A 27,995-nucleotide genomic window follows, 5' to 3' on the forward strand; every position below is an offset into this window, starting at 1 on the left:
TAAAATATTGAATTCACTTTATTACAATATCATTAAATTCTGAGTGTAGAAAACCAGCTACAAACTCAGAGTCTTGTTCACATAAGAAGCATCTTCAGAAATCTGTGTTAGCGGTAATAAAAAAAGAAACACATTCAATGATTGACACAATGTCTCTCAACCTGCGACAGACCGACTCATTGTTTCATAAATCACTTGCGTTTAACTTTATTAAGACGCTGCTGCTGTTCTCGCCGGCGGTTCAGGATCTTGGTGCTGGCTCGGAGTTTGCGCATCCGCATGGCTCGGATTCGTACCTGGTTATCCCGAGGCAACTTCCCACCCCTGGCCAGGATCTGCTTCAGACGGTCTTGGGATGTCTTGGTGAGGGTGAAGTCACAGATGGTGGCCTGCGGCTCAGACCCTACAGAGCAGTGGCGGATGCGAGGGAAGTATCCTTCAGCCCACACTGTGATTTTGTAGTCACCTGGGTTCAGCAAACGCCAGTAATCCCCATCTACAGCTGCAAAAGCCAATCATAGGAGAATAAAATTTTTTGGTACCACGTTTTTAGTACTGCAAACTCAGAGATTGTGTGCTGTTTAAACTACCTATTTAATGGCTCGTTTCCACTGACTGTTACGGTACGGGTCACCTTTTGTCAGGCTTGCGTTTCCACTACCAAGGGTACCCTTTTGGTGGGCATGGTGTATGACAGAAAGTTTCAGTCGACGTCATTCTCGCTTATGGAATTCTCTACAATAAAGCTGTACGGGTCACTCACATATCATATGAGAAGCACTTATCACAAAACAGATGCTTTACACACATAAATACTTCTGTATAATGTTTATTACTAACTTTTCAATGAACATGAGTTGATTATAACTGCAGATCAATGACAGTGCGAAACAGCCTACTGTAACGTCTGTAATTATATTAAATAAATAAATAAATGAACATATATAAACACATACAGACCCTTACAGTCTCCGATAAGTTACCAACTACAAAAGAACTACATATAGCAGACATTTAGTACTTATTTAGGTTCAAAAACAACACAAAATATAGCCTCTGCTGTAATCTTTAGCAGCACGTGTAGCCTCTGTTAGACAGTAATTCCATCATTCCCAGTTCATATTAGTCCAAAAGGTGAAGATAATAGTTAAACATGGCATTTTGTTCATGTTTGCTGAAAAATAACGTGCTCCTTTTTTCCGGTCTCTTTGCTTTTTTGCACTTCACTCTCGCGTTTGTCTGTTTCTGACAGGATCGGGTTTCAAAAGCACGACAATAATCAAGCGCACGTTATTATCATCAGCTCAAGAAGTTTGTTATTTCAGATATAATGTTAGACGCGCAACGAGCGCAAGGAAGAAAGCAAAACCGCTCTCACTTCAGACTGCCTCGTAACAAACTACGAGGCACAGGGTAGATTCTACTCTACTCCATGGCTTTGATCATCAAGACGACGACAAGGTTTGTTTGAGCCTGGATCAACCATGGCTCGTTATTATATGTATATATAATTCCGCTGTGATCTCTCGCTGTGTATTTTAAACATGGCGGGTTTTTTGTTTTCATTCTGGCTTGTTGCGTAAGCGAATGACGTATCTCTGTAAACCAATAGCGTTCAGCTGCGCATCTAGCTCTGCCTTTTGGTACCCTTTCTTGTGTTTGGTACCCTTTCGAAAGGGTGTCGAAAAAGTGGTAAGGTACGGTTCGGTACGCCTTTTGACAGTGGAAAAGGCCATAAAAGCGTACCGTACCACTCAGTGGAAACGGACCATGATACAAGCTGTATCAACACAATTTTTGAGTTTTTGGGAGGACAGCATAATTGTTTTATGCTCAATCCACTTAAATTTGAGTGTAGCTAAAAATACAATATATACGTACATGTAAAAATACAATTACATAGAAATGCTGTAGGAAAAATGTTCACACTAAGAAATGAAAAGTAAATTTGGCAATTCTGAAGAAAGGCCAGTAAGGCAAAACGTCTAAATCAGAAACACTTAAGTAGTTTTTCTTGTACCCTGATAGCATTTGGTTTGATGCTTGTGTTTATATCTAGAATACAGTGCTCAGCATATATGAGTACACCTGCCCCAGAAATCATTCATCATTCATTCATTTTCTTTTCGGCTTAGTCCCTTTATTAATCCGGGGTCTCCACAGCGGATTGAACCGCCAACTTATCCAGCACGTTTTTACGCAGTGGATGCCCTACCAGCCGCAACCCATCTCTGGGAAACATCCACACAAACTCATACACTACAGACAATTTAGTTTAGCCAATTCACCTGTACCACATGTCTTTGGACTGTGGGGAAAACCGGAACACCCAGAAGAAACCCACGCGAACGCAGGGAGAACATGCAAACTCCACACAGAAACGGCAACTGATCCAGCCGAGGCTCGAACCAGCAACCTTCTTGCTGTGAGGCAACAGCACCACCTACTGTGCCACTGCGTCGCCCAAACAAATCTCTCATTTAAATTTATATTTTCTATAGAAAGCTTTACAATATTATATTTGTGCACATACATTAAATTAGTCAGTACTGAAGCCAAATCTGGAGCTTATCTAACAAAATAACTTACAATAATGGTTCAAAAATAGTAGCCCAAATTTATATGTTAGGGAAAAATATTAAATAAAATGTTCAAAAATAGGAAAAATCAAGAGAAACACAATTTTGTTGAAAAGTAGTTTGTAATTTTTTTTTGCAATATTTTGCACCGTTGTTCTGTAACAAAAATATTTTTTTAATAAGTATATCTGTTTAATAAATCGGTTTTGCTCAAATGCACCAATATATTACCCATATTCACTGAGAAATGGATAAAAATGTTCATTTTCAAAATAGGGTGTACTCAATTTTGCTGAGCACTATACATATCTATTAGACCATCTGTAGGCGATGCACTCTTTTCCTTTCCATATGCACCAGACACTTCCTTATAAACATTCCACATTTCTGGGAAAACATTGCACAATTCTGAGTGTGCATCTCATGGGTAAGTGGGCTTGACAAACCACCTGTAGTAGACGTTTTATTCTCTGTATGCGTATGTATAAAAAAACAGCTAAATTAACCTAGACTAGCCATGCATCTATTCAAGCTCTCTGGTGATTGTAAAAATGTTAGAAAAATGTGTTTCTTTGCAAGAGTTCTGTTATGGGAAAATTGCAATATGTGTGCTAACGTATATCAAATGTTATCGAATTTTCAAATGAAGATTTAGAGAATGTGTTTTATCTTCTCCCTTCTGACTGTTCATGCTATGATCATACTCTTGAGTGTCAGACCCAGGGGTGTCAAAATAAATATAAATTCTCTGAATTATCGGGGGGTACAAGATCAGGTAGTTCTTGATAGCTCCCCCTGGTAAAGGAGGAAAAGGGGGATATGGGGTGGATGGGGGGATTCTTCAAAAAAATGAAGATGAAGCTGCGGTCACACTTGACATTTCTTCCCATAGACTTCCATTCATACGCACGCGAATGCGTCAGACCGGAAACGCAGGGTCATGCGTCAAGTTTCGCATGTTGCTGCGGTGCAAAGTACAAGCTTGGTGAACTCTAACCAGCGAAATCGCATCACTTGACTGCATGAGATCAATCGAGCATCAAAACATGACCTCTCTGGACAGAAATTAAAAACATGGAGCAATCGCTCACTTTATTAATCTATAATCATCTTGTTTAATCCCGCCCCTTTTCGCAGCACCACACGGCAGAATTTCGCACACACAAAGCCCGGTGTGAACGTAGCTTAAGACAGTAATGCTAGTTGGGATATTCATTGTGAGCTTGGATTAATCCAATTGGCTTATTATTGATTACAGATAAGAGACCAGCCGTGATCAATCATATCACATGCTCCTCTCGAAATTAGTTTGTGAAACTTCACTCATCATCATTTGTAAGTCACTTTTGATAAAAGTGTCTGATAGATAAGTATAAATGTAAAGTGTTTGTTCATCTGCAAAATGTCTATTAGATGTCAATTTTTTAACATTAAATAGACCTTTAGAATATGTCTTTGATATTTTTCCATTTAGAACGCTCAGCATACCTTTTAAAGGCTTTTTTCAATCAGACCTTTGAACACAACAGTGTTTCCCAACCCTGTTCCTGAAGGCACACCAACAGTACACATTTTCAACCTATTCTTAATCAAACATGCCTGAATCAACTCATCAGAAAATAATAAGAGGCTGTTTCACAATTCCAAGAACACTGAGAACGGACGTATTCTTGTGATGACCAGTCTTGCCAAGAACGAACTCGGGAGACGTTCTTCCTGATGGTCTTGTGACCTTCACGCATTTTTAAATGAAAATTATTTAAACATTACAGCATTCATGCAATGAGATATTGTTTTCACCACTTTTCATAAAATATACTATGCATAAAAACCGTACAAATATACGTTGCACAATACAAATAAAACTAATTTTAATACGAATTTCAGCAAATAAACACCCTTAATGTGTTTATGCCTTTATTAAGATTTTCATGGTAATGTTTGCTTTTAACTTCAAAACCTGAAGGTAATGGGGCAGACAAAGGGAGACATCCTAAATATGTATCATTGGTATGCCTCCAGGATCAGGGTTGGGGAAACATTGGACTAAAGGATCTGTAAAATACATTGTTCACGATGTTTACTTTGTATGCCGATGTCTTTACTTCTTCAGGGTGCGTGTTTACTACAGGCAGTACATATTTCCATTAGGTATTGCCTGTAGTAAATGTACACCCTAATTTATTGTAGAAGACTTTGGCAAACAAACAATTAACAAAAACTTTTTTTTTTTACACAAACGTGTTCTTGAAGCTTCGTATGATTACAGTTGAGCAACTGAAGTCACATGGACTGTTTTGACAATGTTTTTGTTTTGTCAATCTCAGAACTGTTGCTGTATATGGAGGATCAGAGAGCTCTCTGATTTCATCTAAAATATCCTCATTTGCGATCTAAAGATAAACAATGATCTCAGGTTTTTGGAACGCAGTGGTGTAAAGTAACAAATTACAAATAGCACATAGAAGGTAAATCAAATCATAAAGAACTACCTCAAGACATGGGCAATTTATGATTGCAGCAAACTGTTTGGAAGCATTAAAAGTGTCCAAGAAGATGTCCAAAATCTTTATATGCAATGACCCAGAGACTGTTTATATGCATATCACTGATGAGAAGATGGTTGTTTACTGTATGATGAGCGAAATGGCCTTAAACACCCAGCAGGCACAAGATGTTAACATGACATCAGATTGACATTGTACCCCAGCATTATGGGGACGCTGCATTTTGTTTGGAAATGACATCTGAACCCAATGTCAGGCTGACGTCAATGTCCAACATCCAACTTAAAATGAACCAGATATCACCATCTAATGATGTTACCGCTTGACGTTGTGTGGATGTTACCACTATAACGTCTATCAGATGTTGGATTTTGGGTGCCCTACCCGACGAATAAATGTCAGTATTTGACGTCAATATGACGTTGGTTTAAGATGTTGGCTTGACGTTAGAGTTTGGTCATTTTCCAACACAACCTAAAATCAACCAAATATCAATGTCATTTGACGTCGTTATTGGGCATCAAAATAACATTGTCCTTAGACGCTGGCTAGACACTGAATTTTGGTCACCCGACATTCATGAAAAATTTTTTACCTAATATTAACATTTTTGATGTTGTGTGCCTGCTGGGCACAAACTAAATGCACTACAGAATGTTACGTTTACAAACATCCACAACTTGTAAATGCATCTTTCTACAGCATAATACTCAATACTCACTACTCTTGAGTACTTTTAAAAGGGCTACTGTTTACTCATACTTTGAGTAATATTTAACAGATACTTTTACTTGCACTACATTGTTAGGCAAGTAATGGTACTTAACTTAAGTAAGATTTTTCAGTACTCTTTCCACCACTGTTGGAATGACATGAGGGTGAGTTATTAGTAACAGCATTTTCATTTTTGGGTGAACTATCCCATTAAGGAAAACCAAATTGTTTCATATGAGTTCATTGTGCCTTCAAAGTGCTTTCTAAATTAATAGAACATGTACTTCTTGAGGACAAAAGTAAACATCTAGACATGCAGTTTATTTGACAGAGTGACTTTAGAGGTGTACCTGATCTTATGTCGTGGTCGAGTCCGTCCACCTTAATGACAGCATTAGCGATGCCAGCTTTAGTGTCCTTGTCACTGATGACGCCCTTTATTCCTCTGTGCACCTGCAGAAGCACAGAGCGAGAGAGCATGGATGAAGTGTCCTGTAGGAGGATGTTCAATGCAGGATGGAGGGAAAGCTGACTGACCTGCTCCATGTACAGCAGCAGAGACTCTTTATTGCTCTCCCACTCCACGGGAAGCTCACTGGCATGAGGAAACTTATCGCACGACAGCTCAACCGTAATTTCAAAACAGTTTGTGTGGAGGTAACTGAAATCATTCATACCTATTAAAAATAACAGAATACAGAAAACATAATATTAGATATTAAAATGGTTAATTTCAATGGTCAAAAACTGTTCGGATCCTGTGTCTATTACAATAGACCACATGATAGCCCATGTTTTTTGTGGTTCCTGAGCATTTCATCTAATTTAAACCCTGTAGATCATGAGAGTGGACGATGTTCAAGACTCGGGATGTTATAATTTGAAAAAACTTCACTACACTGAAAAGCAGCATGGCATCACTTCACTCCAGACCCAGACATGTATGTATGTTTGTCTGTGTACAGTTTGTGTGTGTACAGTGTGTGTTAACTCACTGCCTGGAACAGTGTGCCAGTTTGCCCCGTTGATGATGTTGTTGTGTTGCTGGAAGTCTTCAGAGTGGCAGATCCTGCGCTCTGGGTTTGCCAACACCAGGTTGGTGGTGGCATAGACTGTGGCTAACCAGCGGAAGAAATCATTGTCTGCGGTGGGCGTGTCCTCACGGGGGATCCAATCACGTGTGCCGTCGAAAGGATAAGTGACCACCAGCTCTCCACCATGCAGATTGGCACTCAGTACAAACGGGATATCCTGCATCCAGCTGATGACAGCGCGTGTCTCTGGGGCAACCTGAACACATGCAGAAATATAATATAAATATAATAACCCCATATACATCACTAGTCAAAAGTTTGGATTAATTCAGGGTTTTAATTATTATTTTTTTATTACGCTTATCAAGGCTGCATCTATTTGATATAAAATACAGAAATTATAAAAATTATAATATAAAATTATATATAAAATTGAATCAAAATTATAACCCCCCCTGTTTATTTTCTTCCCCAATTTCTGTTTTAAGGGGAGATTTTTTTTTTCAACACATTTCTAAACATAATATTTTTTTTTTTAGACTATCACTAATAATTATTGACCCCTTTAGCTAATAATTTTGACCTTAAAATGGTATTTTAAAAATTAAAAACTGCTTTCATTCTAGCTGAAATAAAACAAATAAGACCTTCTCTAGAAGAAAAAATATTAACAGGCATACTGTGAAAATTTCCTTGCATTGTTAAACATCATTTGGGAAATATTTAAAAAAGAAAAAATCAAAGGGGGTCTAATAAATGTAAATTAGATTTTTTGTTTACAAAAGCAGGAAGATCATACAATAGGCTGATAATAATAATACAAAAACATCTAATAATAGTCATCTAAAAATATGTTTTATCTAATCTTATTTAATAAATGTTTTATAAAAGTTACAAAAATATTAGGTTACTCCATTAAAACTGTAATGTAAGAGTAGGAATAGGTAAATAGCACTAGCAACTATATAACTATATAATTGTTACTTTTTTCCCAGGGAAGAATTTTGCTCGCTGTGCTTCTAGGTTTTTTAGCAGTTTGACCTTAACCCTTGTGTGCTGTTGGGGATGTTTTCATCCACCCTGGGGTGATTTTGAGACAACTTTCTCTGTGTTTCAGCAAATGGAATGAGTTTTGGTCACGAATCTTATTTTGAGACATATTGTAGGAAAATACTTTGAAATTTTCCAAAAACTCAACAGTACACTGTGGGAAAATATACTACCCTTTCATCCTGTTGGTGGATTTTTTTACCCCATTGACTTCCATTATAATGTAATCTTTTTATCGCAAAACCATGACACCATTTAACGACATGACACCATGCCTGTTTCCACTACTACGGTACAGTAGGGTTCGGTTCGGTACGCATTTATGGCCGTTTCCACTGTCAAAAGGTCCCTAAAAGCGAACCGTACCGTATCACTTTTTGGGTACCCTTTGCAAAGAGTACCTAGCACAACAAAAGGGTACAAAAAGGTGGAGCTAGACATGCAGCTGAACGCTATTGGTTTACAGAGATATGTCACTCGCTCGTGCAACAAGCCAGAATGAAAACAAATGTTTTAAATACCATGTTTTAAATACACAGCCGAGACATTACACCGTAATAATATATACATATAAGAATGAGCCATGGTCGACCCGAGCTCAAACAAACCTTGTCGTCATCTAGACGACCAGCCACAAAGCCAAAAACAGGAGCAGAATCTGCCCTATGCCCCATAGTTTTTTACAAGTCCGTCTAAAGCGCAAACGGTTTGGCATGTCAATATTTGCAATAACAAACTTCTTGAGCTGATAATAACGTGTGCGAGGCATGCCCGAATGAAAGTGAAAGTGCCAAACTGCAGTTAAAGTCAACAAATTAATAATAAAACACCCGAAATTACATGAAACTCCGGAGGAAATGCTATAGCGTGGTGACTCAATGACATTAATTGAATTATGGTCTTTAACATGTAAAACGGGATCATGAAAGAAACATTAAAAAGGCAACTCATGTAAACGCCTTAATCTTATTATTGTCTTAATTAGATTAAGGCAAATAATTCGATTACTGATGTCCATGTAAACGTAGTCAGTGATCTGCAGTTATAATAAAATCATGCTCAGAAAGGTTAGTAATAGTCAGGTGCCTAGTGATAGTAATAGCCTAGTGATTAGCGTGCCGACATATGGTGCAGTATACGTCAGGGCGTCCCGAGTTCGAATCCCGGCTCAAGGACATTTCCCTTGCCCCCCCCCCCCCCTCCTCCAACTTTGCTTCCTGTCTCAATACTGTCCTATCTAATAAAGGCCAAAAGTAAATCTTTAGGGTGACGCAGTGGCGCAGTAGGTAGTGCTGACGCCTCACAGCAAGAAGGTCGTTGGTTCGAGTGCAAAACAAGGGGCTGGGGTAAGGGGAAGGGCTAAGTGGTAGAATTTGGATTGGGCCTTTGTCTCATACCTGGCATCATTTGCAGTTTACAAAACACCCTAAAAATGTGCTCAAATCAAAACACTTTTCTCCCCCAAATTCCATTGCCACATCTTGCATTTTTCAAAGCAAAACATGTTCTATGTAGTGTGTGCAAGCCTTTTAGAATGTCCTGTGATGGGCCCCCACCACTGAATGAGTCCTGTACACCACTAGTTCTGGGTATATTTTTTTAGGGGGGTTCTGCTCACCGTTGTCCATCTCTCCATGTGTGAAAAAAGTAGAACTTTGCCTATAATCATCTTGTAAACCACAGAAAGATGGTTATTGTTCGTTCTTTCATTGGATTTCTTTATAATAGGGTTTGCCTCTGTCATCATTCTAGAGTAAACTTCATTTCTGATCTGTGCACTGCTCTTTCTCCACTGTTTTTCTATCGGAGGCCCCAGAACAGGGAGCTTCAGTTGACAGGAAGTGCTCACATTCTTCACAGATCTGCTTGACCTTCATTCCCATGTGCACAGTGAGTCCTCGTTAACCAAGAGTCTCCAAGAAATCCAAAAAGTTACTCACTCTTGATTTATTATAAACCTATATTGTGTTGTTCTAAAGCATGTATTATGATGAATTTTGGTAACTGACTGAAGGTAACCACAAATATGTACACACACACACACACACTCACACACACATACACACACACACACACACACACACACACACACATATATATATAAATATATATATATATATATATATATATATATATATATATATATATATATATATATATATATATATATATATATAATGTCAATGTCTACAAGTCTAAATCCACATGGAAAATGTGAGACACGCCACTACTTCCACCAATTTCAATGCATTCATGAGCTTGTGCTCCTGTTGCTAAGCCACCATCAGCTGCACTCTCCAAAATATCCCCACTGACGAATCCTTGCTATAGCTCTGATACAAGTTTCACTTACGGAGAAACAGCAGTGTTTGCGTTATTACTGAAATATGTATAATCAAAAACTATAGAATATACCAGACTTGTCCATCATATAGTTTTAAATGGGGAAAAGTGTAACGATCAATATGGCGAATAAAGCCCCGCCTACAAGTACAGGAGCTAATCATCAATTGCAATAGACTGACAGAGAAGCTCAGGTCAGACGTGTGCTTTTACAGCAGTTTGGTGGTCAACAAACACACTGAAATCTCAGCCAATACTTGCTTCACAGACATACGAAATATATCCACATAAAGCTTGAATTCTGTACTTTTAATGTAGAACGGCCATAAATGAGGTTGGTGTCGTGATAGCTTACTTTTCGAGTACGCATGTGCATCAGCTCCAGCAACCTGAAAAACTGCCGATTTTGTTTGATTTAGATGTTTAGAAACTAAACTTATGAGACAGTTGGTGTGTAAGTTTATTAGTGGTTTCAAATATGTAATGTAATAAGCTTGGCAAACAGATTTGGAGAATTTGATGTTTCGCCATTCAGACAGAATGCCCGAGCATACTGCCCGAGAGGCGTTTCAAAGATGGCCACCGAGTGAAATGACTTGCCTTAAAGGGACTTTGATATAATCCATATAAAATGTGAAGCTGGTTGGTTGGTTCTTGTCACATGACATGCCGTGCGCATACAGAATTCTGAAAAGTTGAGATGCTTTCAACCTGGAAAAACTAAGCACATCGAACCGCATGTGCATTGTGACTTGGTCGCTCTTTTTATGCGTGCTTGCTGTGCATATACTTTCAAGATAATGAAAGAGATTAAATATTGTTAAGCCCCGCCCTTTTTCGAAATAGGGCTGGAAGCACAATCTCTATTGAATTTCAAGCGACAGTCAGCAAAAGGGGCTGAGTTTTAAAGAGTTATAAAACATTATTTATGGAGTATTTTGGGCTGAAACTTTACATACACAATCTAGGGACTAGGCATGGGCTGTTATAAGATTCTGACGGTATGATAACCTTGGATAAAAATATCACGGTTTCACATTGTTGTGATTACTGCTCAAAAATATACTCTTTTTAAAAGTCTGGGTAAAAAACTAAAACTTTTTTCCCCCTTTGAAAACTATATATTTCATTTTTTGAAAGATTTATAAGATTTTGGAACAGTAAACGTGTCAGGCTATATAATTCAAATGAATCATTGACTTCTGCTGTCTTCTTTTGTTTTAAAAACAAAGATTTCTTTACAATTTAAAACAACATTTGGCTATTTTTTCTGCTGAAGATACTGTTCAAAAAGACACTGTCCTAAAAAACAACAAAAAAGTAAATAAAAAATCTTACACATACCTTAGGAATGGTATTACAGAAAATTTTGGTGGTTTTAAAACCTTGACTTTTCCAAACCGCGGTATACCTTGAAAACGGTTATCGTCCCATGCCTACTAGGGACATTAGAGACTTATTTTACATCTTGTGAAAATAGGCACAAGAGGTCCCCTTTAAATGTAAGGATTGGATACAAAAGATGACACATTTAATATGCTTATGGAAATTTGCCCTTGCATAGGCAAAAAGGCTTTAAAATTCAACAATAGAAGCACACATTACTAAACTTTAATGATATAAAATGCAATATAACAACAACAAAACAGTGCCCAGTGAGAATGCTGAGTGGCTAGCAACTTATGAAATACACCCTGAATGTAACCTTTAAATCAAAATTTCACTGTGTCTCCAAATGAAGCAAACATTTATAGGCTAAAAGGAGAGAAACCTCCGGAAGTGCTCAAACTTTGTCATATTCTTGGCCAAACAAGACTGCTTGTTTTTTAAAAAACAATCTTTTTCGACAAATAATGCAGACTCTTTTTGAACAATAATGAGATAATTGTGTAAAGAGAGTAATCATCATCATCATCATCATCATCATAATAGTGTACTAAACAAGCATAGTGTTTACGTACCATTGCATCAGTGGAGGTGTAATACTCTGGCATGGGAATGTAGTGGTTGCTCACTCTCTTTCTATCTGTCGCCAGATCCTGAGCATCCCACATGATGTTGTTGAGGTCAGGAAAGTTGTGGTTCATATCAATACCCTCGAAACTGTAGCGTCCAAGAGCCCAGCCAGACAGTTCTGAGCCCTGATGGAAAAAACAGACGTGCAAATGCAAATACATAATAATGATCACACTGTAGTTAAAGGGTTGATTCACCCCAAAATGAAAACTCTGGCATCATTTACTCAGCATCCTGTCGTTTTTAAACCCATAATGATGGAAACACAGATGAAAACATTTTCAGTGAAATCTGAGAGATTCTCATAGTTTATGTTGCCAGATCTTAAGAGTGACGCCTGAGAGTCTCGACTCATTGGCCAAGGACCACCCAGAAATAGTCTGATTTACACGTAAAGCAGTTCATTCTGGTCAGTGTTGGTTACGGTTGTAAAACAACCCCTAAAATAATACATCAGCATGTAAAACTCTGTAACATATCTTCATGAGTATTAGTCATAAAGGATTTTATTTGATAAATTAGACTGATGAAAAACGCAACACACACATCTCACCAAAATCTTTATGAATGTTTTGAAGCATTAAAGAGGATAGGGCCAGCAATCTCAGGATTTACTTAGTATATCTTCATTTATGTTCTGAAGAAGAATGGATTTCTTATGTGTTTGAAAGAACTCAAGGGTGAGTAAACAATAATAAAATAATGGGGTGAACTAACTCTCTGAGTGGAGTATTTATAATATAAATGGTATACCTGTGTATATAACATTTTAAAATTCATAATCTTGCCATTGTCATTTTTAAATAAAATATTATTAATAATAATAATAATACATTTTATTGAAGGGCACCTTTCTGGCAACTCAAGGACACCGTACAATAAAGCAATAAAACAAGAGAAATAATATCTGACTTCCTGTTGGGTTTAAGGTTTCACTCCAAAACACGTTTTTTGTATGTAATGGCAAGTTTGACGTGTGTGCAAATTTTCATAGGTGCATAGGTGGCGCTGTCTAATAATTTTGCCACACCCACTTCCGAAGCCTATAACAAACACAAATTTTCGACACTTCTGGGGCGTGTGCAAACTTTCGTGAGTTTTCAGGCTTGTTTAGACCCTCAAAATTGCAATTCATTTCGGAGAACAATAATAATAATAATAATAATAATAATAATAATAATAATAATAATAATAATAATAATAATAATAATAAACTGAGCAATTCCAATAAGGCCTACGCACCTTTTCGGTGCTTGGTCCCTAATAATATAAAAGTATACACAACAATAGTGCAGATACAATTAGGTATTAAAAGCCACCATAAATAAATGAGTTTTGAGTCTTGTTTTGAATAATGTTAGGGACTCAATGTTTCTGATAGTAGTTGGTGGTAGTAGTAGGTGGTAGTGAGTTCCAAAGCCGGGGAGCAGAGTGGCTGAATGCTCTGCTGCCCATGGATGATAGACAAGCAGAGGGAACAGACAAGTGGAGGGAGGAAGAAGATCTCAGGGTACAAGAGGGAGCAGCAATATGAATGAGGGCAGACAAATATTGAGGGGCGAATGACTTCCCCTTGCCACATTATCTGATAAAATGTTTTTCAACCTGTCACTTCCAAAGCTGACTAGGGCTGCATTTCCCAAACAATGACATAACTCGCGGCTAATCTATCATAGTGCAATGTTTCATTTGGGAAAAGAACGATGTAGTGACGAGTGTTTCCTAAAACCGTAGTTTCTCTGTCGCAGATCCATCGTTTGAACCACGTTAGTTGTAACGCAAAACCTCCATAATTACGTTCTAAATTGGGTGGAGTAACTACTTCTTTAGAGAAAAAACTTTTTAATGCAGATTATATTATATTGTTGTACATGCACATGCACTAAAAAGCTTTACAAAACTTTATTTGTGCATATACATTAAATTAGTCAGTACTGAAGCCAAATCTGAAGCTTATCTAGCAAAATAACTTACGATAATTTACCCCAAATTTACATGTTCTAGAAAAATATTAAATACAAATTTAAAAGAGAGGAAAAATTAAGAGAAGCAAAAAAATCTTTGAAATTTTGTAGGTTGTAATTTTTTTTTTTTGCAATATTTTGCTTGAATTTAATTGTATTATCTTTCAATAATCTTTAAATATGTTTGGTCCCAAAAATATTATTTTAATAAATATATCTGTTTAATAAATCTGTTTTGTTTAAATGCAACAAAATACATTGCCTATATTCACTGAGAAATTCATAAAAATATTCATTTTCACAATGGGGTGTCCTCAATTATGCTCAGCACTGTATATATTGTGTCTTTAACAATGATAATGAACTATAGATATACTAGTATAAATATTACCTAAAACTGAAAAAAGAACTTTGCATAATGTTCTTAAGTAAGATTTTCTGCCTTGGCTTACCTTTTCATATGCTGTTTCATACCCGTCTGGGTTCATAGATGGCAGCAGGTGGATGCGTGTGTCCTTCACCAGCTTTATGATACGCTGATTGCCACGTTTGTATTCATGACAGATGTACTGCATAAGATTTAGCAGAAGCTCGCGTCCCAAAACTTCATTTCCATGCATCCCGGCAACATAGCGAAACTCTGGCTCACCTACACACAAACAATGTAATAATCATAAACAATGTATATTTTGAGTATTTTTCACCACATAGAAAAAGTCTCACTCCTGCTTGTGATGCTCTTGCTTCCAAAGTTTCATCTTTTGACTTTTGTTTATATATGCTATCTACAATCACTGAGGATCGATGAAGCGTCTGGATCTGGAATTTAGAATGTTAATCAGCCTTTAATTTCATACTTATGCTGGTGAGGAAGTTAGACCAATTTTTGGGGCCCATACATTTAGGGGGCCCCCAGAGACATAATAAAGGGTCCGCGATACCCCATACCCCCCTACCCTTCACTTCCATCTGCAACCACCATAATATCTGATTCTGGTCTTATTGACTTGCCAGAATCTTTAGACAATCTTTAAGAAATATGAGGATGAAAAATTTTAATTATGACACCTTAAATAGATGAAAACCTATCATAGAAAACTCCTTAAACTAAATAGTAGCCCCTCAAGGCCACACCAGTGACAGAAACTGTGTTGTAGCTTAAAGTTTGTTGGATCTGGTCCCATCTGGATCAAAAAGCTTCGCTTGAACACACCAAACAGACACCAGCTGACTGAAATGAGAATGTGCATTCTGTGCCTGCATGAGAGGATGTATTTCCATACCCGTAGGTGTCACTAATCTGTATTGTCATTCCACAATAACAAACTGGAACTAGTGCTGCACACATACAAACCGTAAACAAAGCACTTGCAATTATTCTCACAGTACTTCTTGCTTTCAGCGAAGGAATTCACTCATGCAAATATGTCTGATAATCCATAACATTTGCAAATATTTAAGAAATGCGATGAAATGAGTTCTTTGTGTACCTTTTTGACTTACATCGTTTGCTTAGATTAGTCACTTCAGTTTTTGTTCTTGCACTATGATTCATAGCTGAAGAGCCAATCTGGGGTGCGTTTCCCAAACAACGACATAATTCGCGGCTGAACTATCATAGTACGATGCATCATTTGGGAAAAGAATGACGTAATGATGAGTGTTTCCCTAAACCTCAGTTTCTCTGTCACAGATCCATCACTTGAACCATGTTAGTTATAACGTAAAATGCCCATAATGATGCTCTTAATGGGTGGTAACAACTTCTTTAGAGAAGAACCCCATAATTTCTTTGTGCAAATTATATTGTTTTACACACACACGCAGAACAGTTTTACACCACTGCAGAAATGTCATATACAGAACAGATACTTAATAAATAACCTACTATAAATTTAAAGTATTAACGTATGCTGTGTTTTTTGTTTTCACAAGCTTTGGAGGCGTAACTAAAATTCTGCTATTAAATAATAGGTCACCTATTGCTTTCGTCATGAGCCACGGCTGTTCAAAATGACATCAATGTTTTCAAAGTGCACTTCGAAGGGAGCGCAACTGTAAACATGAAGATCGCTAAAACTGAACTTTTCAATTATTTTGAGTTTAAATGTTGGAATATTCTAAAGGAAAGGGCACAGGGGGGATAACTGGCAATAGAACACAGTCAGGAAATATGTTTCTATCTACAGCTCTAGAGGTGTAGTTACAAGCATACAAGTTTGCGACGCATTTTTGCGAATGTTTGTTGGAACGACAGACTTGGGAAACAGCAAATCAACGAATTATGTTTGTAACGCAACTTGCGACTTTAGTTGGCTAACCATGGTTTTCGGAAACACACTCCAGGGTTCCCAAATCTGTTGTTGCGATGAATATTTGCAAACTGCGTCGCAAACTTGTGCACTTGTAACTACTCTGGAGTTGTAGTTAGAAACATAGTCCCTGGCTGTGTTCTATTCCCAGTTATCCCTCCTATGCCCTATTCGTTTAGAACATTCTAACATTTAAACTTGGAATTATTTTTTTAAAAAAGCATTAAAGTCATCTCTCTCAGGTGTAATTTGCTTTCAAAGTATTTTTACAGTTCAGTTTTAGCGATCTTCATGTTTACAATTGCGCTCCCTTCACAATGCACTTTGAAAACATTGTCATTTGATGACCATGATGTCATTTTGAACACAGCCAAGTGGAATTTATGTTACGTCTCCAAAGCTAGTATATTATTTACAGTCATTGCTCATTTCATCCATTCATTTATTTTCTTTTCAGCTTAGTCCCTTTATTAATCTGGGGTCGCCACAGCGGAATGAACCGGCAACTTATCCAGCACATGTTTTACACAGCGGATGCCCTTCCAGCTGCAACCCATCCCTGGGAAACATCCACACACTCCTACATTCACGCACATACACTACGGACAATTTAGCCTATCCAATTCACCTGTACCGCATGTCTTTGGACTACTTTATATGACATGTCTGTGGACTGTGGGGGAAACCAGAGCACCCGGAGGAAACCCCCGCGAACACAGGGAGAACATGCAAACTCCACACAGAAACGCCAATTGACCCAGTCGAGGCTCGAACCAGCGACCTTCTTGCTGTGAGCTGACAGTACTACCTAATGCGCCACTGCATCTGGTTTTATTTTATAGTAGGTTATCTATTAAGAAATGTAGCCTACTGTATGTGACATGGGACACATTGCATGTGTCAAATTGTAAAAGTAGACTTAAAAAATAAATAAATAAACAAAATCCTACTTATTATTATTAATATTATCAATAATAATAAGAATCATCATCATCATAATTAATAATATTATTATTAAAGTATGATTTCTTTTCATTTCCTAATAAATAATAAATATTAAATTTCATTTCTTAATAAATAGCCTCATTATTTATTTATTTATATATATGATATTAGAATACGTGTTATTTTTATATGTGATTTTTATGTTTAAGAGTAGAATATGGAATATTCTCAATAATATTTGTAAAGGAAACACAGGCCCTATATGCGTATTTACATATATTTCAAATAATATGGAAAGCGAGTGCATGTTTTTATCAAAACTAATATTGGAATTTTTTTTTAATGTGTGTGCGTGTAAAACAATATAATTTGCACAAAGAAAGTATGGGTTTTTTCCCTAAAGAAGTAGTTACTCCACCCCGTTAAGAGCATCATTATGGGTGTTTTACGTTATAACTAACGTGGTTCAAACAATGGATCTGTGACAGAGAAACTACAGGTTTTGGGAAACACTCATCACTACATCGTTCTTTTCCCAAATGATGCATCTATGATAGTTCAGCCATGAGTTACGTTGTTGTTTGGGAAACACACTCCAAAGCTTTTTTTTTTTTTTTTACGGATGCCTAGAGCTAATTCTAAATGATGAATCAGGCAAATTCAAACTGGTTTGGATGGTGAATGGTGAATAAACATTTTTAAACATTAAATTTTGTTGTAAACTATTGCTTTAAGTTGGTTAAACTGGCATAAAAGTGTCACCTTAAAAGAAGCATGTATTCTACCATTTTATTTTGATTGTGTGATGGAATTCTGAGTGAAAAAGCACAAAAGAAACAAAAATCTGATCAGGACCAGAGTATTTTTCCCTTGGGGATTGATTGTATCATAAAATACAGAGATTAGAGAAGTCAAACCTCTGATGTTGAGGTTCCTAAAAGCATTCGATCAATGCTGGAATGTTTATTCTGGCCAAATGAATGATGAAAAGCAGATGTGCGACAACAACATGTTACATAAAGGTATGATGAATGAGCAAAATCGAGCCTAAAAGCAAAGAAAACATCTACTATCTGTATTAGAGGAAAAATAATTCTCTGAAAAAAAAGAGGTAATAGTGTTGAACAATTCTCTTTATGTGTGTGGTCTATTAGATTAAGAGATATGAATAATTTGTCTTAAAGGTAGGGCTTACCAAGCTCATGTTTTCCTGGGTTATCAGATATTTCCATAACATAAAGCTTGAGTCCAGTGTAACTTCTGCCAATAGTGTAGATCCGTGTGATTTCTGGACACTCATCATTGACAGACTTCATCAGCTGGACAGAGATCAAGAATGGGGTCAGTTCTCTTATACCTCAGTATTTTGTAAATAAGATTATGAAAGCTGAAATGTGTGCTAACCTTCCTCATCTCGTTGTAATTGTGGTGTCTGAAGTCGAGGTTGTCTAAAGAACGTCTCTCATTTTGTGGATCATCTGAACTATCAGGATCTGCACATAAAGACGGCTTTTGTCTAACTGAATTTTAACTTAAATTTTCAGCAAACTACAACTACAGCATCCAAAGTGACCAAAAGACTCAGTTAGAAACATGTTCAATGATACACTCTCAAAAAAAAAGGTACACGGTGGTACAAATAATGTTACTTAAGGAACAGTTTTGTCCCTTTGTAAATGTTGTATTTTATTTGGTACAGAAAAGACCTCTTATGATACTGTTCTGTACCTTTTATGGTACAATTAAAATGAAGGTACACAATTATTCTCATAAAAAAGCTACATAAGTGTTGCACAACTTCTTTATTACAATATCTATGAAATTTAATATTACTGGAAAGGCAAAGTGATTTTATGAATGATTTCCATATTGAAACATGAATCATCATTTAAAAGCAAATGTTTAAAGAAACTCATAAACATTAATTATTAAGTTCTATAATACAAAACAACTGTTAAAACAAAACTATAGGTATTGTAAACTAAACATTTTTAATACACATTTGGTAAGCATTTTCTGATAAACACATTTTCATTATTGATATCCGCACCTTTTGGCGTTTGCTTTTCACTTCGCACGTGAGCTGGCAAAATTCGAGCACATGCAAAGTGTTCATGCAGACACTTTACTATTGTAAAACTAATCAAACATTGTGCATATCTCATTACAATACTTTTGCATAATGCTATTTCTATTTTAAAATTAAGAAAGTGTGAAAATCTGAGAAAAAAAAGTTCATATTGTACATGGAAGAATGTGTTTCTGTAACATTTTTGTGAAAAGTGTTGTGAAATGTTTAGCAAAATATAGATCTTTTGATTTATATTAAAGTTTTTTTTTAGTCTTTATTGTAAATGGAAAAGGTGCATTGCACAAAAAGAAACTTTTTTTAAACATTGTTTAAAAATGTATTTGATGTTTTATATTTACTGAAAATAAATTGACACTTTTTAGATAGAGCAAAATGCCTTTAAATAGTTCTTGAGGGAACACATTTGACACTCTTAAGCTACAAAGTGTCTTGTCACTGTAGTGGTACCTTCGTGGATCAGATTTGTACATTTGATATATTGTATCTGGGAAGTGTTTTTCAGCCACCAAAAAAATTTCAGTGATGTAATTATCTTCAATTTCATAAAGTACTTTTACAGGAACCATAATGTAATTTAGTCAAAACATGGCCAGTTAAATAGACCTGAGAATTAATTTAGTTGTTCAACCGTAGTCCAAGATGTCATAGCAGCAGCTAAACACTAAAAATCCATAAAAAATACTGTGGTATTAAAAAGTCTCCATGAGGTCTATGGTAAAGCCTTACGCAAAGTAAGACATCATATTTGGGTAATTTAAAAAAAAAACCCATACATTTCTGTAGATTCAATAATTAATAAATTCAGTAGCTATTTTTAATAATAACTTCTCTTTTGATTCATTAAAGTATCCAAAAAATGATATTTTTTGTTATTATTTAGTTTATGTATTTATTTGAGCTATAATTGTTAGTTTGTAATTTATTACGGTTTGTTTAGATTAATAACATACAACAATATATTAATTTTTATTGTGACATTTTTTGTAAAATTTTGGTGGCAGAATAACTTATATATATATATATTTTCCCATTTATTTTCTTTTCGGCTTAGTCCCTTTATTAATCTGGGGTCACCACAACAGAATGAATTTATCTAACTTATCCAGCATATGTTTTACACAGTGGATGCCCTTCCAGCTGCAACCCATCACTGGGAAACATCCATACACACTCATTCACGCACATACACTACGCCCAATTCACCTATATTACATGTCTTTGGACTTGTGGAGAAACTGGAGCACATGGAGGAAACTCACGCAAACACAGCAGGAAAACATGCAAACTCCACACAGAAATGCCAATTGACCCAGCCAAGGCTCGAACCAGCGACCTTCTTGCTGTTAGGCGATCGTGCTACCCTATATATATATATATATATATATATATATATATATATATATATATAAATATATATATATATATATATATATATATATATATATATATATATATATATATATATATATATATATATATATCAATTTATACAGTAATTAAAAGTTTATTAGGCTTTATTACAGCCTATTAAACTTTAATAACTGTATATCAGTCTTGGATGGCTGCAATTACTATTAAAAAGTCTGTCAATTTTAATAGAGGCATAACTAGATTCAAACATGATTTTAAATCTTAATTACTCTAAATATCTGAATGGTATAGTATAAAATAATTGCAACTGTTTGCACATTGAATTTCTGATAAAATAAATACTACTACTGTGCAGTGGGTAGCACTCTTGCCTCACAGCAAGAAGGACGCTGGTTCGAGCCTCGGCTGGGTCAGTTGGCATTTCTGTGTGGAGTGGGTTTCCTGACGGTGCTTAGTTTCCCCCACAGTCCAAAGTCATGCGCTATAGGTGAACTGGGTAGGCTAAACTGACTGTGGTGTATGTGTGTAAATGGAAGTGTATGGATGTTTCCTAGTGATGGGTTGCAGCTGGGAGGGCATCCACTGCGTAAAACATACACTAGATAAGTTGGTGGTTCATTCCGCTGTGGCGACCACAGATTAATAAAGGGACTAAGCCGAAAAGAAAATGAATGAATGAATGAATCATTATTTTAGCAACCATTTTCCATATAGCATGACCAAACCCACAATGTTGCTCCAAAATATTTCAAGGTACAGTTCAGTAGTGTAATGTTCAACCTGCAACCGGGCATCCCAGCACTTCAGCCCGGAGGCAAATGGTGCCGTTGCTAAACCAGGTCTGAGGGTTGATGCGAATGAACTGGGCCATCGAGGGCTCGGGAAACAGAGCCAAAACAGGCGTCTCTAAGTCTTGATTCCCAACAAAAACCTGCACAGAGATTTTGAGATCAGAACTGACATCTTGGTACACAAATAGGAAAAAAATTAGATGTGTAAATTTTACAATCTAGACTTAAAAATTTCACAAACTTTTAAATCATTTTTTACAAGGATCTCCTTCAAAAAGCTGTAGTGTCGGCAAAAGTAGGCTAGCAGCAGTTATAAAGTCATAAACTTACGGCCTCTTGTGATCCGTTCATGCAGGGCTGCCAGTCCACTGAGTCATTACTGAACTGAACTTTATATGTGCGAACCCAGTTCAAGCTACACACACAAATAAAGACAAGCACACGTTTGGCAAGAAAATACAGCATAATAAAAATAGGCTTCATTTGCACACATCCTGTTAATGTTGGCTCTTGTGCAAAAGACAAACAGTTCAGCATGCTTTTAAAAGAGCAATTTTTACAGAAAGAATACAGTTGAAGTCAGACTGATTAGCCCTCCTGAATTATTATCTCCAAGTCTATTGTTTTGCCCAATGTCTGTTTAACGGAGAGAAGATTTTTTTCAACACATTTCTGATCATAATAGTTTTCTGAACATAACTAATTTCTAATAACTGATTCCTTTTATCTTTGGCATGATTACAGTACAGAATATTTTACTAGATATTTTTCCGAGACACTAGTATTCAGCTTTAAGTGACATTTAAAGGCTTAACTAGGTTAATTAGGTAAGTCATTGTATAACAGTGGTTTGTTTAGTAAACAATCAAAAAAAAAAAATGCTTAAGGGGCCAACAATATTGACCTTAAAATGGTTTAAAAAAATAAAAACTGCTTTTATTCTAGCCAAAATAAATTGAATAAGAATTTCTCCATAAAAAAACAAAACATTATGGGGTAGTATAATAGATATTATACTGTAAACAATTCCTTCCTTACAGGATAATAATTTTTTTACTTCATCTGTATATATAAATCTGAGCACCATATTTCTGACACTTAATTGCACGGTAATAGCATATAAATGATAATGTATTGTTTAGTTTAATTCAGTTTTAAATGCAGGTAGCTGACACTTAAACATGTATATTTTACAGTTTTAAGCAGGATTAAAGTACATCTTTCCTGATTCTTAAAAAGTGGAACAAAGCAATTTATATATATATACAAATTGCTTTGTTCCACTACTTAAAAATTAGGAAACTAATAATAGATTTAAACTTATAATAGATTTAAAGATAATAATATATATATATATATATATATATATATATATATATATATATATATATATATATATATATATATATATATATATATATATATATATATATATATATATATATACATATATTATTATTATTATTTGCAATTACGGAGACAAATGAAACTACACTGTAATAATTATACAAAGTTTAATGTAATATTTTTAGTCAGTTTGAGTGATATAAGTAGAGATGACTAGAAAAGTTCATTTTATTATATGGAGCCAGATCAGTCTCAAAAATAATACATTTCCAAAATAAAATTCATACACAACTCACATTTACAAAATTTTAATCGTATATTATGCAGTTCGTAAATACACAAATCCAATTATTCATTCATTCATTCATTTTCTTTTCGGCTTAGTCCCTTTATTTATCAGGAGTCACCATAGCGGAATGAACCACCAACTTATCCAGCATATGTTTTACGCAGCGGACGCCCTTCCAGCTGCAACCCATCACTGTGAAACATCCATACACACTTATTCACTCTCAAACACTACGGACAATTTAGCTCACCCAATTCACCTATAGCGCATGTCTTTGGAAAACCAGAGCACTGGGAGGAAACCCACACAAACACAGGGAGAACATGCAAACTCCACACAGAAATGTCAACTGACCCAGTCGAAACTCGAACCAGCAACCTTCTTGCTAAGAGGCAACAGTGCTACCCATTGCGCCACTGTGCCGCCCAACACAATTCATTAATACACAAAACACAATTTGTAAATTCAAAATACAATTTATAAATGCTCACATCCAATTTATTTGTGGAAATACTTCTGATCTTTACTTGTAAATTTACAAATCGTGTTTGGAATTTACGAACTGAATTTGTGTATTTATGATTTGTGTTTTGAATTTATGAGTTGGATTTTGTAAATGTGAATTGTACTGTGCATGTATGAGTTTGATTTTTGCAAATGTAAAAGTTTTGATACTGATCTGGCTCCATAGATTCAACTTAAAAATTAAAGGCAGCAAGAATTTTTATACAAATGTACATGTGTTAAGCTATGTTTTGATACAACCTCCTAAATTTTTTTTTAAAACATGCCATCACTTATTGTCAACATCATCAGACACTAAATAGCAATTAAGATGTTTTTCAAAACAAGTTAGAGAAAAGAAACTGTAACGCAAAAGAATAATTATAGAATAGAAAATGAAAATAGTCAACAACGTTCACTGACCTCCAGATTGAGTTTCTACCCTGCAGGATGACGCCGGTAAAGAGTGTCAGTCTAAGAGCATCCAGTTGCAACCACTGTTCCTGATCCTCCTCCCCGGCACACCATGCTCCATCATACTCATCATCATCCTCCAGACCAGACTACAAACACACACACACACATATGCAAATACACAACACAATGTATCACATGAAATCTACCTTCAGAATCTCCTCAAACAAACTGACCTGTATATTGAGGCGTCCTCTGTGAGGCCCGAGCCCAACGCTCAGATATGAGGAGCACTGCAGCTGATCATCAGAGACTTTCAGAGACTCCAAACCCAGCGGTGGACAATCTGAGAATGAGGAAACATTAACTCAGGACTTTTACAGTTAAGCGCTAACAGTTATCTGATAAGAGGAGCCTGAGAATGTTTGGAGGAAAGATAACAATAAGTTTACCTTTACTTATATGGGGGTTTTTCAAAATAAAAGTTGAAAGTGAAATATATATATTCATATTTCAACAGTAAAGAGAACATTGCTATTTAAATGTTATTTACATGTTAAACGAAATTGTTAAACACATTGTTGGGGTAGCGGATAACAAGTAACATTTTCTAGGTACTTTTCTAGGTAACGAGTAAAGTTACGCATTCCTTTTAAAGAATAAGTAATAATATTTGAGCTTGTTTTTTGAAAATGTAATGCAAGTTACTTTTTAGTTTAATTTAATTTGCTTTTAAAAATAAATTGCTCGATTAAAATTAAAGTAGTCACAATGAATCGGGCAGTCAATGAGAGAATGTGTTGTACAGCTGTACTTTCTTCGTCAGCTGAGGAAGTTCAACCTCCCAAGGAGCTGCTGAAACAGTCCTACACCTCCATCATTGAATCAGTCCTTTGAACGTCAATAACTGTCTGGTTTAGCTCAGCTACCAAATCTGACCTCCGGATACTAAGTCGAATAGTTCATATTGCTGAGAGAATCATTGTACAACCTACAATACATCTACTCTCCAAGAACTGTGATTATACAGAGTGAGTAGAGGGGCAGCCAAAATCACTCTGGACCCCTCACACCCAGCACACTGCCTTTTTGAACTTTTACCTTCTGGTCGACGCTACAGAGCACTGCGCACCAGAACAACCCGACACAAAAACAGTTTCTTCCCTCGGGCTATCCATCTCATGAACACTTGATGATAGTAATTGTGGAACAAACATCACTACTTGCTATACACTTTTATACACATATACACATACTTAACAACACACTTTACATACCAATTTGCACATATCAGCTGTACATATAAGGTTGTATATAGTAATAAACCTGTACATAAACTTGTCAATTTGTATATTTGCTTCACTACTTGCTTCGATTTTTAAAAATATATTTATTATCTGTTTTTCGTCCTGTCTCAGTAATCCTGTTGCACTGTCGAAATTCCTCGTTTGTGTGAACATACCTGGCAATAAAGCTCTTCCTGATTGAGATTCTGATTATTTTGAACGCATCGAAGAAAAGGAGAAGGGGATTGTCTTAATGGACAGTGATTTTACTTAAGACAAATAATCCAAAAGTAGCAAACACATTGCTTTAAACTTTCAAATATCTGTATATATGGCTTGCAGGTCTGAGTTCAGGAAGTTCTCAGATAACATTATTCTAAAATATAATTTTTCATGTGTTTTTTTAAAGGTAAATGAAGATTATACAATGGGCTGTTAATTGCAGAACTCCTCTATTAAAGCAGAAAAAAAACACGTTCGGAAAGAGATCAACCCTTAGACATGTAGAAAAAATAACGCAAAAGTAACTCAAAATTACCTTAACGCATTACTTACCATAAAAAGTTTTTCTTTCAATAGTGGTATAGAAGAACAAGTTGGTTCCCAAAGACATCTTTAGATTACTAAAATGTGCTTTGCATTAGGAAAGAATGGTTTATGAAGGTTCTATTGGCAACCATATTTTCTAAGACATGAGTGCAAAAATAAGTATTATTATTCAGAGAATAAATGAGTTATTTCTGGAACATTTTTATGGATACAAACCTTCATTTTTTTTAGCAATATAGAGCAAAAGGTTTCTTTAGAAAATGTTATTCATCAGTATACAAGAAAAAAAAAGAACTGTTCATGCTACGGTATGGTTCTTAATGGAACCCAAAGTGCTTCTTTAATGGATCCTTTAATTTTAAGAGTGACAACCTTGATAAACAACTTGTGCCGAGGAACGGAATGTGAAGGTTTCTTCATGAAACCATCAATAGCACTAAAGAGACTTTGTTTAAAGAGTGTAGGGAACAGTTTTCATATGCTGCGCTTTTAAAATTACTTCAAGAGCTGGTGGGAGCACAAGAATGCTGAGCTAACAAATATCACATTGATTCACCAGAATTGTTTAAAACACACACTGGTGAATCAGCGTCATCTTTGCTGCATAAGTGTTTCACCCAGTTCTTGAACTGATTTCCCTTTGAGTATACAGCCTGACACTAAACAGATGCGACTAGTCAACAAATTATGCTGTACACACACACACACAAAAAAAGTGTTTTGCATTAAAGGAATATCTAAAAATACACTCATTCATTCATTTTCTTTTCGCTTTAGTGCCTTTAATAATCAGGGGTCGCCACAGCGAAATAAACTGCGAAATGAACATGCCCTTCCAACCCATCACTGGGAAACACTCATACACTCTCATTCACACCCATACACTACGGACAATTTAGTTTATCCAATTCACCTGTACTGCATATCTTTGGACTGTGCGGGAAACCGGAGCACGAAGGAAACCCACGTGAACACGGGGAGAACATGCAAACTCCACACAGAAATGCCAACTGACCCGGCCGAGGCTCGAACCAGCAACCTTCTTGCTGTGAGTTGACAGCACTACCAACTGCATCACCCTAAAAATACACTTATAATTATTATTAGTAATGTTAAATATTATTATATAGTATTATATTAATTAGAAGACTGATAAACTAATTATAAACATTCAAGCCTACTGACAAAATTGCAACTTTGGACAGAAAAATTAAACAGTGAAATATAAATTTGCAAAAGATGCTACTAAATTGCAGGGTCAAATGTAAAATGTAAAAATTTGATAAGACAAATATGCATATTGTCATGATGGCAAAGACAAAATAAATTAGTTATAAGAAATTAGTCATTAAAACTTATGTTTACAAATGATTTGGGAAAAAACTCTCTCTTAAACAGCACTTATATATGCAGCACTTCTACTTAAATATAAACCTCTATATAAAGGTATTTAACAGAACATATCATTGAGACAATATTAGGCTATGTTATGTTCCTCAGAGTAAAACGTCAACATCAAAATATGCTGTCCATAAAAGATAATTGTCCAGAAAATTCTTCTCTCAGCTTTCAGACTGATCATGAACTCGCCTGGTTTTGCTCCACGGCTCTCTTTGTTCATCTGTTCTCCATCTTCACTGCTGTTCCTCCTCTGAGTGTGGTCTTCAGCTGACTCAAAACTTTTAGTAAAATTTACAGAAAGATTTAATATTGACTTCAAATCATTGGATTCAGGTTTAGTCACATTATTATTAACAGTCTGATTTTCAAATGAAAAACAGTTGCGTGCAATGCAAACTATTATTGCAGCACAAATGTGCACGTTCTGCTTAAGCATTTTTCTTCCCCAATAACCTATATTCGTGTCCAAGTCTCCAAGCTGAATTTA

At 35.8% G+C, this 27,995-nt stretch overlaps 1 protein-coding gene across 1 annotated transcript; it reads right to left on the reverse strand.

The window, feature by feature from the left end:
* Nucleotides 1–5: 5 nt before the first annotated feature.
* Nucleotides 6–27,974, reverse strand: cpxm1a (carboxypeptidase X (M14 family), member 1a). The gene is made up of 13 exons (XM_056471260.1): nucleotides 27,698–27,974; nucleotides 24,509–24,618; nucleotides 24,282–24,421; nucleotides 22,049–22,133; nucleotides 21,708–21,858; nucleotides 18,869–18,957; nucleotides 18,660–18,783; nucleotides 14,660–14,856; nucleotides 12,189–12,368; nucleotides 6,796–7,090; nucleotides 6,338–6,477; nucleotides 6,151–6,253; nucleotides 6–502 (listed from the first exon to the last, which is right to left on the reverse strand). The coding sequence occupies exons 1-13, from the start codon at nucleotides 27,942–27,944 to the stop codon at nucleotides 192–194; spliced, it is 2,172 nt and encodes a 723-aa protein (XP_056327235.1). The 5' UTR covers nucleotides 27,945–27,974; the 3' UTR covers nucleotides 6–191.
* Between the last annotated feature and the right edge of the window lie 21 nt (nucleotides 27,975–27,995).

This window comes from Danio aesculapii, chromosome 13, assembly GCF_903798145.1.
Source record: "Danio aesculapii chromosome 13, fDanAes4.1, whole genome shotgun sequence".
In the NCBI taxonomy this organism is placed as follows: Eukaryota; Metazoa; Chordata; class Actinopteri; order Cypriniformes; family Danionidae; genus Danio; species Danio aesculapii.